This window comes from Macrotis lagotis, chromosome 1 (genome assembly GCF_037893015.1).
Source record: "Macrotis lagotis isolate mMagLag1 chromosome 1, bilby.v1.9.chrom.fasta, whole genome shotgun sequence".
Classification (NCBI taxonomy): Eukaryota; Metazoa; Chordata; class Mammalia; order Peramelemorphia; family Peramelidae; genus Macrotis; species Macrotis lagotis.
In genome coordinates, this window is record NC_133658.1 from 373,350,341 (window position 1) to 373,364,112 (window position 13,772).

The following is a 13,772-nucleotide window of genomic DNA, read 5'->3' on the forward strand; positions in this document are numbered from 1 at the left end:
AATATCCCAGTGGTGAAGGAGCATGGAGGTCACACCAAATCAATCCCTCCCCAGTGGCTGAAGGGCTTTCAAAGGCAGTGGGAGGGGAGAAGCACATCATCACTCAGTAGGAGTGAAAATTCACCCACTCTAAACAGTACCCTCACCCTCTCTGGGATCCCAGAGGTCCCAGAGGACAATCCAGCTCACCACTGAAGACTCCCAGGCAGAGCCCCCAGTCCGGGATCTGATTAGGGTAATGGGAAATAGAAGGAGAAAAATCAATCTGCTTTAGGCTGGCTATAGCTCTAGATCTCAACAATTCCATCCCAGAGGTCAGTATAGATTGGGTGGTCAGCTCCTGCTACAGGCAAAAACAAAACAAAACAGGGTTGTCACTATAGGGGATGGGCAGACTGCTAGACTAAGTCACCTGAGCCCAGGAAGGAGGGTGTCAAGTTCCCCTGACACTCCTTTGGGAAGATGACATCTGTGAGCCCTGTTCCCTCCCACTCCCCAACATATATCAGGTCAGCAGTGTGGGTGGCCAGTGGGCTGCAGTTCAGAAGGCCCCAATGATTCACTGGCTCATCAGATTTTAGAGTTATAGGTACCCTTGTGGTCATATTAAGGAACAGGGAACGTGCTCAGAGATGAAATACCTTACCCAAAGGACACAAGTTTTCAAAAACTGAGCCAAGACCACAAAGCTCTTTGAACCTGTAGACCAATAGTTAGCCCCTTGTCTGGGATAGAGATGAGTTGAAACGTCTAACCCAGAAATGCCAAAAGAACTCTCATCTGCTCCCTTCCAAAATGTTCAGGCAATAGGGGATGGCCTTCTTGTCCAATGACAAAGCCACATCTGTCCCTCTAGACAGCTAGACAGGAAAAGAGATTTGTCTTGGGACATCCAGAAAGGACAGATGGATGCACTCATAGAATCTCAGAGCTGGAAGGGACCTCAGAAGTCACCTAGTTTATCCCATACCTGAAGATGAATCTCCTGGGGTCTCTTGGATGTAATTTCACAACAGTAACAATTATGATGATAACAACAGTAGCTAATAATTGTATGGCACTTTAAGATTTGCAAAGTACTTTACATTTGCTCTTCACATTAATAACTCTATGAGGTAGATGCCATTACTACCTCCATTTTACAGATGAGGAGAACTGAAGCAGGCAAAGGTTAAATCCCTCACCCAGGCCAGATTGGACCTCAGGTATTCCTGACCCCCCGCCCAAGTCCAATATTCCATCCACAAAGCTGAATTTATATAATGCCTGCTAAAAATGTCAAGACATTGTTCAAGATGATGGGGATACAAGGACAAAAACAAGAGCCCCACCTCCACAGAGCTTACATGGATCTCTGATACATTCCCAATAAATGACTATTGAGGCTCAACTTGCAGCCCTACAGGGAGAGGGAATTCACTACCTCCTGGACCACTCATTCCACCTTGGGGCAGTTGTATTTACTAAGATTCCCCCCCACCATAGAAAAAAAAGCACAGAACCACAGATTTTAAGCTTCAAATGACCCTAAAGGTCATTTCATCCAATCTCATTTCCACTACAGCAGATGAACTCTGTCTCTCTGCACCTTCCCCAGCCAGGGCCAAACAGACAAGTCACCAGTCCCTCTTCCACTGGAAAACCCTTCAGATATTGGAAGAGTCGTCCATGTGCCCACATCCATTTTTTTCTTCATCAAGCTTAGCATCTCCAGGTATTTCAAACTGGGATTTACCTCAGTCCAATTCAATCCCACAAATATTTACTAAGCACAGGTGCAGAGGGCTGGGCTAAGAACAAGGGGGGTAGAGGGAGAAGGATCCTGGATAGGGTTAGAGCCAAAGCTTTCACCAGTTCCTGAGACCATTATGGGATTGTCTCTAATAGACCATCTGCTCCCAGCTCATCCTGACCCAAGTCTCAGAAAATGAGGATTACAGGTGAGGCATGAACAATCTCAGTCCAATCCAATCTCAGCAAAAGCAGTCTGAACCAAGAAGACTGGCAAAGGCTCATCTTTATTCTTTGAGGTCAGGGATTGTCTCTCTTACCTTCTATCATGCTATGGTATGTGGGGGTTGGGTAGGTATAAAGTTGATGGCTGATCAAGGTTCTGGCTCCCAAGGGATCTGATCCACAATTCCCTCATTCTCCACCTCAATGCTTGTCACAAGTTCTGTCTTACAGGCCTAGAATTCCATCCCTCCTCTCCTCTACTTCTTCACTCCCTCTCTCCCCTTCCAGATTCAGCCGAAGGGCTGCTTCCTGAATCTGAGAGGCCTCTTCTTAGTGTGTGACACCACCCCCACCAGAGTGGTTACTGCTCTTCTTCAGTATAAATTATGTTGTATTGACAGGGTTCACATTTTGTTTTTACTCATCTGTTTATACACTGTTTTCCTCTGCTTCTTGACTGCAGGGAGTTGTTTATTGGGGGAGTGGGATTGCATCCTCTCTGAATTCGAGGGGTCATAGTTATCATGTCAGCTCAAATTCTTTCCTCAATACAACTGATGTTTCTTTCTGGACTTCCTAATCATAAGCAATTGGGAAAGGGTAAGTATTGACTGAGAAGAATAGTTCAGAATATATACAGTAAGATAGCACCCCGCCAAGAGGGCAGCTCCAAGACAACTATGGGATGCAATTGATAGAGTTCAGTTCAGGGAAATGTGAAGACCCAAGTTCAAATACAGACTTGGGCACAAATGACTGTGTATTAAGTCACTTAACCTCTCCTAGACTCAGTTTCCATATCTGTAGCATGGAGATGATAATAGTAAGTATCCCCTTTACTTAGTTGATATGAGGATCAAATGAAATAATCTGCAAAATGTTTTACAAACCTAAAAGCTTAGCTATTACAAGCACAGGGAAGAAGCTTCTCCCATTCAAGATTCAGCAGATCCACAGATCCATCTCACTTCAGACCTCCCCCCCATGAAATTATGGTCTATTTGCTTTGCATATTATTTTATTATTATAAATAATATTTATCATATTTTCATATAATTTGTATCTGATAAATATATAAATATATTCTATTAGATTAAATATTTAATTACATTGAATAGATACTTCTTAGAAATTTATCATTATGAATCAATATATTGTACTATTTATTTATATTTTACTTATCTGTGAACATATTGTTTCCTTCCAGTAGAGCATAAGGTCCTGGAGGGCAAAGATACTTCTTTTCACCTAGCACAAGTTCTGGCACATATCTCTCAAAAGCTTAGCTTGGGGGTAGTATGGTATAGTGGTCAGGAGCCTCTTTCCAGTCCTGTCATTAACAAGCTGTATGACCTTAGAGAAAGCATATGACTTCTCTGGGCCTCAGAGTGATAAAATAGGATGGATCGACTAGATCACAGGTGTTCCTGTGGGTCAAAATGTGACTTGCTGAAGTTTTTTTATCTCCCTCAAAATATGTTAGTTAGCCATCCTGCAGGATTGGGAGGTCAATGGAAACTAGCTTTATGCCTGCTACTTACTGTTGCTTCTGTTTTTTCACTCTTGCAGTCTTGAATCAATAAGGAATTATTTTAAAAAATTCATTTGTCATGAACTAGATTTCTGATCATGAAGCACATGACCCAAAACAAATCTAGATGCCACTGGATAAGCTCTTCTAGAAGGTCCCTTCAAGTTCTAATATTCTGATTCTAGGACATATGAAATCAAACTTCCACCACCTCCCTGAGGTTCCTCTTACCTTCCCAAGCTAGAACCAACATCTTAGCAGCCTTCCTCTGACATTCCAAGGATGCACATGATCCATGGGAACAAGGGATGGAGTCGAGTACAACTGTTCTTAGAAACTTATAGATCAGATCCTGGGACACTAAGAAGCCATTCATTACTGGGGAGGAAAGAAGAGTGGGGCTGGGCTCAGGTTATCACTTGGGATGAGGCAAAATAGTCAGGAAGCAGGTCATTTGGCCTGTTTAGTTAGGTAGTCTTCCTAATTAGGTGTTAAGCTCAGTTGTTTCTTCATTGCTAGTAAGCTTAAAACACTGCTGGCACCCTCTAAATTTCAGCCATCCCCCCACTCAGTGCCAAGGCCACATCAACCTGTCCTAGTTACAGCTCTGGAATCTGGATAGCTGGAGAGGTAAGGAGGATAGGAAAGGGAGAGTTGAAGAGGACAACAACAAGGCTCTTCTCTCATCAAGCAAAATTACCCAATAATGGAAAGTCCCCTTCCCCAAATAGTCAGAGCTGGGAAAGAGAGGCCGAGAAATCCAAAACATTCTTCCTTCCTCAGGAATCTCCTGTGCCCAATAGCCTGAATCTCCTCAAAGGGCAATGGGATATCATTCTGCCTTCTCACAAGCCCTCTTCCTCCAAAAAAATGGGACATATGGCTGGGGAAGGAATTCAATGGGAAGAAACCTAAACATTTCTGGACTTGGAGCAAGTTGGAAATGATCTGAGTCCCTAAACTGTGGAGCAACTGTCCTCCAACCTTTGAAGTCTATTAAAAGAAGAAGGCCCAGGCCAAGGAGGTGCTGAGTTGAACCAAATGATCTCTGAACTGGAGTTAGTAAAACCAGAAGGAACACTTGCAAAGGAGGAGCTGGTCCGACAAACATCCTTTGATGTTGTCCACCAAACATCAAGGATAGTAAAGCAGAGATTGACTGGATCACGTCATTAGAATCAGGAGGGCCAGGTTCAAATGATGGCCTAGATCCTTCAGCTCATGTGAGAATGGACAAGTTGGGCTGCAAGGATCCATTGTGACAAACACTCTCTAATCTGGCGTGTCACAAGATTATTTTATCTGCAAAATGGAGATGATAGTATTTGTATTATCCATTTCCTAGAGTTATTGTGAAAGAAACGCTTTGTTAAACATTAAAGCAACCTACTCTAAGCAATTAGATAAACACCATTCATTCATTCATTCATTCAAACATCTGCTGAAGTACTCCTATGAAGAAGACATATAGGAGAAGTAATGGCTAGCATATACATATAGAGAGCTATACATTCATATACATACATATTCACATATATATGCTAGCTATTATATATCAGTCTCCAGCAACACAATCTGCCCTAATTATAGTTCTGGAGTGTGGACAGGGAAATGTCTTTATATAAGTTTATGTGTATATATTTAAATATAGATAGAAAGAGATATGTATCTATTTAAATATAGGTATATGTGTGTGTGTGTGTGTGTGTGTGTGTATTTGCTAGCCTCACATTTTGAGTTTGCCCAGGGTCACTCGGCCAATAAATATCTAAGGAAGGCTTTGAACTCAAGACTTTGGGACTTCAAGTTCAGGACTCTGATGTCAGGAGATGAATAAGATACTTCAGACCCTCAAGGAGCCTGCAATCCTAAAGGAGAGGCAATTATTAATAGGTCATCTTTTACATGGTCATAATTTATAAAATGCTTTCTTCACAATTTGAGGTAGGTAGTGGAAGTATTAATAACTCCATTTTATAGATGCAGGAACCAAGGCTGAAAGAGGTGAAGTGACTTGCCCACAGTTCCAGAGTGAGTTAGTACAGAGTCACAATCAGAACTTGGGCAGCTGGCCTGCAGGTCCACCATCCTTTCTGATAGTCACTCTTTCTATAATACAAAATAAGCTTGTGATAAGGGTTCAGAGAAAAGCATAAAACCCCAGGCGGTTCATATAAAGGTCTCCCTTTTCTCTAGGACTTTATTCAGGGAAATCCAAAACCAGAGCAGCTTCCCTGGGCACAGAGTTGGGAAAGGCTTCTCCTGACTCTACCACAGTTGTTATTCATTGTTTAAGTCATGTAGGACACTTCATGACTGTATTTGGGGCTTTCTTGGCAAGACTAGAGTGGTTTGCTATTTCCTTCTCCAGTTCATTTTACAGATGAGGAAATTGAGGCAGAGTTAAGTGACTTACCCAGGGTTGCACAGCTTTCTAGTGTCTGAGGCCAGATTTGACTTCACAAAGATGAGTTTTCTTGACTCCAGACCCTGTGCTCTATCCACTTGTACCACCTGGCTGCCCTCAACTTTTCTGCTCTAAAGAAGTAGCCTCTAACCCACTTCATTCCCCCAGGACCCCTAGCACAGGGGGAAAAGCATAGTGAGGACCAGATCTAAGGAGCCCTCAACAATCCAGAAAAAGCCCCATTCGGAGACTAGGAAAGGAACACAAAGACCTCAAGACAGGAGGGAAGAGACAGCCTTGTCCTCCCTTCCCTCCCCCCCATCTTCTTCACCCTTCTGCAAAGGACAAGTCAGGTGCGAGAAGCACCAGGCTGAAATGCATAATGCAGTATCGACTTGGGCATCCCCATTTTCCTATAGAGTCTGGCCACATAAATCCCCATCCCAATAATATTTGTATTGATTAACTGGGTTGGAGCATCACTGGGCTCCAGGTCTCACTTCCCTCCCAGGACAAACAGATGGGGTCTCAGCTCCTCATCTGCATTTCTAATGAGATATTTAAATGGAGCAGCAGCATGAAGCTTCAAGCCCCTTTGCTGCCCTGGAGGGGCAGAATTCTTCTTTCAGAGGCTGGGAGAAAAGTGAAAGATGAAATGTCTAGAGTGGTCCCTTGGGGAAGTTGAGGAATTGTAGGGAATAGGGGAGACTGGGCATGGTGGTCTTGAAACTTGCCTCGGTTTCCTATCTTATCCATACAGCCACCCAGACCATCTCACTAGGTGTCTGCCAAACCAAATCAGGGAGAAGGCATCCTCTCTTCCTTCCTTCCCCTTTTCTGTGATCCTTTCCCATTATAACTTCCAATAGATAGTTTCCAATAGATATGGTCTTAGCTCATTAGAATGTAATCTCCTTAGGAACTAGAGTTGTATTCCCATTGCTTAGCATAACATCTGATTTATCCCTTAATAGATATTTTCCATTAATTGAGTTATGACTCTAGCTCTCCAATCTTTCTAGAACTGGCACAAACCCAGAACTGGCCAAATATGCACAGGTAATTCAGATCGGGTGCTGACCATCGCAACCCCTGGTACCAACAATAGTGCGGCCCGAGAGGTCCAGGAGCAGGGGAGTTCCTAGGCTCACCAAGTTGGTGAGGACTTGTGTAAGCCATGAGAAAATTGTGTAGGTATCATCACGCTTAAAGAAGCAACAAATAGGATTCAGAGAAACTTAGGAAAGTATGAATCCATGTAAAGCAAAGTCAATAGGATCAGTAGAACAACTGGCATGATGATCACAAAAGTATAAAAGAAAACAACATAGAATAACATTAGAAAATACTCAATGGAATGACCAAATGAGACTTCAAAGGATCATAGATTTAGAGTTAGAAGAGACCTTATTTTATATATATAAGGAAACTGAGATCTAGAGAGTTAGATTTGTCAGCTCGCACTCCAAATTTTACAAATGAGGAAACTGAGGTTCAGAGATTTAAAGTGATACATTCCAAAAATCTGAAACAGGATTCAAATCCAGACTTAATCCACTACAAGTCTAATACTCTATTAACCTCACCAGAGGTGTCAAACATGGACCCATAACACTCTTGAGTATAGCCTGAACCAGATTAAAATGTCATTGGGAGATCTTTAAGAAAAGAAACCAAAATAAAATTTAAAAGTAGATAATATTACTATTTTTCTAAATCAATATGCCACCCACAGGCATCCTGGTGTCTGGGTAAACCACCTGTATCTATGTGAGTTTGCAGCCTCTGCACCATATCGAGTGACCCTGGCCCTGCTGCTGGTCAGCAGTGCTTTCTGCCTCTCATTAGAGGTCCACTACAAGTATGAAATGAGAGTCACCTTGTTCAACATGGCCAATGTCTGTTTGAGCTAACTTAGAAGAAATGACAACAATGTTCAATTTTAAAAGGGCATTAATTAAACTTTTTTTAAAAGACTAGTTTAACCCATAGTAATCCTCCCAGAGCTCCAAGAGAAAACTGTCATCCCCCAAATCCAAATAGAAGGAAGATATTTAGGGAATGGAGGAGTTGGAGAGGGGAGGAGAAGGAAAGAGAATCACAGAATCACAGAATGTTGAACCTGGACTTAAGACCACTGAATCCCACCGTCTGATATTGTGGAGGAGGAGAAGTGACTTTCCCAAAGTCAAACAACTGGCAAAGGGCAGAAATGGATTTGGAAACCTGGTCTTCTGAATTCTGATCTAGCCATTTCCCACCCCACCCCCACCCCCAGTGAAAATAAAGGAAAGAGAAACATAAAGGAGAAGATGATAGGAAGGGAGTGACAAGGAAAGGGGAAAAACAGGGTGTAGGCATGAGAGATGAAGAGGATACAAGAGAAAGGCAGAAAAAGGAGAAAGAGAAGAGTGAAGGCGAGATGAGGGACCCACAGGACTTGGGCTCCTGGGCAGCTGGGCAGTATAGGGCTCCCAGCTCTGCCTGCCCAGCCCGGCCTGGCCCCCAGTGACTGAGCAGCTGCCACACTCTGGGATCTTGAGATGAGGTCAGCTCTGCCCTGGGGCTGAGTGAGTGAAAATAAATGGAGTCCAAGATAAAAGGTCCAAGAAATTATTTGTCTTGTTGTCATGTCACAACTGTAACGGGCAGGAGCTGGGGGCCCGGCAGGCCAGGCATCCTGCTGTTTCAGCTGGAGAGCTCCCAGGGCACTACCGCCTCTTCTCCTCTCCCCCCCCCCACCTCTACTCAACTCATACACAAGCCCCAAGTCCCTTGGCCCCCCAGTGCTGGGCCACCTCCCCCAACAGAGGCACGTGCATGCATGCGCATGCACACACACACACACACACACACACACACACACACACACACAAACACAGAGCTTCCACTATCTGAGCCTCCAAGACCATCTCAACTCAGGCAATAGACCTCCCCACCCCACCCCCCACCTCTTCCTCAAAGATCTGACTTCTGGGAATAGGCAGATTATAAAGTTTGAACACTCCTTTTCTATCCCAGACTTAAAGAGCAGGGCCTAGAATAAGGGACTGGAGGGTTCCCTAATATTCTAAGGGTCTATAAGTCACTGACCTTTTCTTATAAGGACTGCATGACTAGATTTAGAGAGAGACAGAGAGAGAGAGAGAGAGAGAGAGAGAGAGACTGACTAACATTTCCTAGGTTTTTTGCTCAGGTCAAAGGTTTTCCCTTGGAAAACAAGAAGATACCAATGAGATAATGGGTTGGGTTTTTCTGTTTTTCTGTTTTTATAGAAGGAAGGAATGGAGTAATGAGTTTTCATTTCTTCAATATCCCTTGAACCAGAGGTTCAGGAAACCCCAAATAACCTCACAGAGTCAGCCCTAGATTTTAAACAGAGCTCAATCATCAAGCTCCCTGAGGGCCGGGTAGCACATAAATAGGGCATGGCAATTGGCTTTGTCACAGGACAAAAAAATTCAGAAGACACCAAGAACAAGAGAGCTTAGATATGGTAGGAAGTGAATAGTAAGCCAGGATGAGTTCCTCTCCTACTCTAAACATTTCCCTCCCTCTCCAGCAGAGGTCTTTTTCACCAGTGTCCCAAGGTCTCTGTTTTACCCCCATGAGATACTACCTTCTATCCCTAAATTTGGGATACTTCCTAGTCACAGCTCTGGATACGGGCAAATCAGGGAAGATAAGAGAAGGGATTCTACCCCACATGCTGAAAGCTAACATGGGTACCCATGCACAGATAAACACACACACACACACACACACACACACGTACACACACGCCCACATACTGGGGCCATGCTATCACAGAATTTCAGAGCTAGAAAGGGCTTCAGAAAGCATCTAGTCTCACTCACTCAGGAACCTTCTCTATACCAACCTCTTTCCAGTGTTATCCAGTTTTAAGACCTATGGTGACTGAGAAGTCAGGATCCCCCCTGAGGCAGCCCATTCTCTTTGAGACTACTCTGATAGGAAGTTTTCCCTGATGCTTAGCCTAAATTTGCCTTTAAGTCAGCAAACATTAAGGGAGAAGCCCTCAACCCGTTTAGTTTATGGGATTAGAGGCTTGTGAAGCCACAGATCAAACCACTGGACCCTCTGCCCAGGACAGAACACTATGCCTTGTAACTCCCTCAGATCCCTGGAGCTATTTCAGCCACTGAACCCCAACTCCAGACCCATGAGCATCTTCCCCAAAAGGAGAGGGGCCTGGGAGAGAAAGACTGAGCCCAGTGAAGTCTCCTACCATATTTGTCTCCATCTTCCCCTTTGGCGCTAATCCTCCGCCCCAACACCTGGATATGCTTCCCGCTCGTCCGGCTGTACAGCTGGTACAGCCTCAGCTGCTTCCTGCTCACATCATCCCGAGCTCTCGTCTGGTTCTCCACATGGATACGGAAATCCACGTTCTCCTCGGCTGCCAACACCTGTAAGGGGGAAAAGGAAGGAGGGAAAGAGGTGACTCCTGAGGGTACTGAGTTCTCTTCCATAGAAAAGGTCTCTCACAGGGATGAGGGTGGGGATAGAGGATCTGTTGGGGGTTGGGGACAAAGGGGAGCTGGTGCCAATGGCCCAGAGCTTCTGGGTCTGGTTTCAGTTGTGGTTCTGAGCAATTGAATGTGTGACCCTCATATGACAGAGTGGTAGAAGATTGGGTTTGGGAAAATAAAAACAATAGGATTGGAAGCATAAATTTAAAGCTAGAAAGAACCTTAGAGGATTCTGAGATAATCCCCCTCATTTTTATAGTTGAGGAAATTGAAGCTGATAAAGCTGATACATGACCTTGACCAAGGTCATATAGTCAATATGTATCTGAGGCAGGATTTCCAGCTCCTCCTGAATCCAAGCTCAGCACTCTGTCCACAGTCACTTAGTTGCCTCAAATTTGAGGAAAGAGAGATTAAGTGATTTGCCTAGAGTCATACAGTTTGGAAGTATCCAAGGCAGGATTTGAATCCAGGTCTTCCAGATTCCAAATTCAATACCCTATCCTTTACATTACACAGTTCCCCACGCTGGAATGGGTATATCTGGGTTCTACTCTCAGCCCTGAGAATGATTCATTGTGTAGCCCTTAACTTCACACTGCATCTAACTTCCTTCTCTAAATCACAGGATGATTGTGGATTGAGGATCAAATGAGACAACCAGATGAGTAAGAAGTGTTGTCTTATAGAAGCTTTTAGGAGACAGAAGGGAAGATTGCCCAAGTTGAGGCAAAGGACACAATATTCTGGAACCACAAGATAAAGTCTCCTCCTTTGCTCCCCCTACCCAAGGTCCACCAAAAAAAGGAGTTTTCTTAGAACAAAATTCTTCCAGTTTGGCCAACCTGAAGCCTTCAGGGTCATGTGAAGAAGTCCAAGGTAGGATCCTAAATAGAGAAGAGTAACCTAGAATGTGCAGGAAATTTCATGAGAATGTCCACCTTGATCTCCAGGCCACAGCCTATATACTTCTGTCAAATTCCCAAATATACCACAAGCATTACAATCTCTATGTCTTCACCTTAAGCCTGGAATACCAGCACCCCCTCCATGTATCCCTATGTCCTACAATCATCCTGTGTTGCTCCACCTGCTCAATTCAGGTCCCCTCTCCCTCCTGACCCTCCAAACCCTAACCATACTTCAAGGTCCAGATCTGCATGTCCAGATTTTTTTTTTAAATAGAGAGAGAGGCTAGCATTTCATGACTTTCTCTATGAAATTACCCTTGATCACTCCAACATACCCTGAACTATGAATCATGGTACAATGGAAAGAGCTTGGTTTTAAATCACATCTCTGATGCTTACCACCTTTGTGACTTTGGACACATCTCAGATTCTTGATTGTAAAATGTGGGAGGTAGGTCCCTCCCAGCTCAAGAGCTAGAATCCAACAAATTCCTAAAATATCAAACTCTGAACTTCATGTGATGAAAGGTTTTGTTCACTATCACTGGCATCTATCTATGCAATTACTAGACACCTCATTGTGTCTTTTGCATGCCATCTCAACCCAAGGTTTCTTCTCTTGTGAATCAAGTCTCTATCAAGGACCAACCTTAAGAACAGAGTAGGGGGTATTAACACACAGAGACATACCTCTAGTAATGTTCAGTTCTTTTTTGAGTTTAGGAGCCTCTGAGGAAACTGAGGTTCACTTTGGCCTCATATTTCATGAGGGTCATCTTCTTGATTCTAATAAAGAAGTTTAACCCATTGAGAAATCCCAAAGACTTTTCCAGGAAACACATCTAATTATTTCATGCAATATTCTCTCTCTCTCTCTCTCTCTCTCTCTCTCTCTCTCTCTCTCTCTCTCTCTCTCTCTCTCTCTCTCCTCTTTCTGCCCCATATGTGCCTCTAGGAACAAGTCTCAAAGTTCTTTATTTACCTTCAGACACCTTCTCATACTCACTAGGGACCTTATTGATCAGAGGTCAAACCAATCTCATGACCCCACATCTCCCACAGATAAGCAGGAATTCACTGTTCCCTAGAAGCCAGCCTCCACATTAATGATTTTCTTCCTGATCCCTCTGGACACAAAGTGAGTGACCTAAGGTCATCAGGAGGTATTGGGTGGCTTTTTCCCCAGGATGTGGGAAAGAGCAATCCATCTCTTATGGCTTCTACCACCTGAGCCAAACTCCCAGATATCAGATAAAAACAGGAAATATCCACCCCAAGGTGATGTAAGGGGCAGGAATGACCACAAAGGTGGCACCATATAGTCCTGATATTCAAGGTCCAAGGTACCAGGTATGGCCAAATTGATAATTTGCATCTCTACATACATAATAGAACACATCATCTTCTCTAAGCCAAGACCCGGGGTGGCTCAAAACTGAGGTTAGAGGAAAATAACCCAGGATCTCCCAGATCAATTCATAAGGTAGAGAGGCAGCTATTAACCTTCCCTTCTTGAAAAGGCTTTCTCCACCTGAAGTCTTAGTTGAAGGATTAAGAATAATATACACAGGGTCAGCTAGGTGGCACAGTAGATAGAGTACCAGCCCTGGAGTTAGGAGTACCTGAGTTCAAATCCGGCCTCAGATACTTAATAATTACCTAGCTGTGACCTTGGGCAAGCCACTTAACCCCATTGCCTTGGGAAAAAACCCTAAAAAAAATAATATACACAGAGAAGCACACAGGTCTACAAATACACCCACTGATGTAAATGTGTCCCTCTGCAGCATGCTGGAGAATCCTCTCTGAAGCATTCCCAACACTCTGCATGTGGACTTGAGCTCTTTCCCTTCCCATCTCCTTCACTAAGCCAAAGAGGATCTCTTTTCTAGACTTCTGGCTGTTGTCTTACGCTGAGGCACTCCAGAATTGCTTTTATTTTATTAGTTAAACTCTTTATAGATCTGGAAAAGATATAATCTGGAACAAGCAATCATTTTTTTTTTTTTGTAAATTGACTTGTATTTTTAAATGCATGTAAGAGGTTCATTATCTTAAAGGACTACTATCTTTACAGAAAGTTAATGACTTTCCCCAATTTGTTTTCTAAGACAGAAACATATTGTCCAATGATTTTTTTTTAATGGGGTACATCTATACTCAAAAATAATTTGCTTCTCCATCCCCTGGTTCCAGGTTGAAACATCAGAAAACATTCTTCTCCCTGTTTGTTGAAGGTTAATACAGATGAAGAAGCAACCAATAAGCAGCAATAGCAGCAGAATATCTTGTTTACTCAATAAGATTAAATCTTTTTGCTGATCCAAGGTCACAAGATCATAGGATTTACAATTGGAAAGTACCTCAGAAGGGGCAGCTAGGTGGCACAGTGGACAGAGCACAGGCCCTGGAGTCAGGAGTACCTGAATTCAAATCCAACCTCAGACACTTAATAATTACCTAGCTGTGTGGCC

The 13,772-nt window shown here is 43.5% G+C and overlaps 1 protein-coding gene across 1 annotated transcript in view; it reads right to left on the reverse strand.

Annotated features, from left to right (window-relative positions):
• Positions 1-13,772, reverse strand: part of FGF18 (fibroblast growth factor 18) — a 44,779-nt gene that overhangs the window by 17,080 nt on the left and 13,927 nt on the right. Inside the window, exon 3 of the mRNA XM_074212424.1 lies at positions 10,144-10,324. Within this exon, the coding sequence (XP_074068525.1) occupies positions 10,144-10,324 (181 nt within the window). The remainder of the gene's footprint in view (positions 1-10,143; positions 10,325-13,772) is intronic.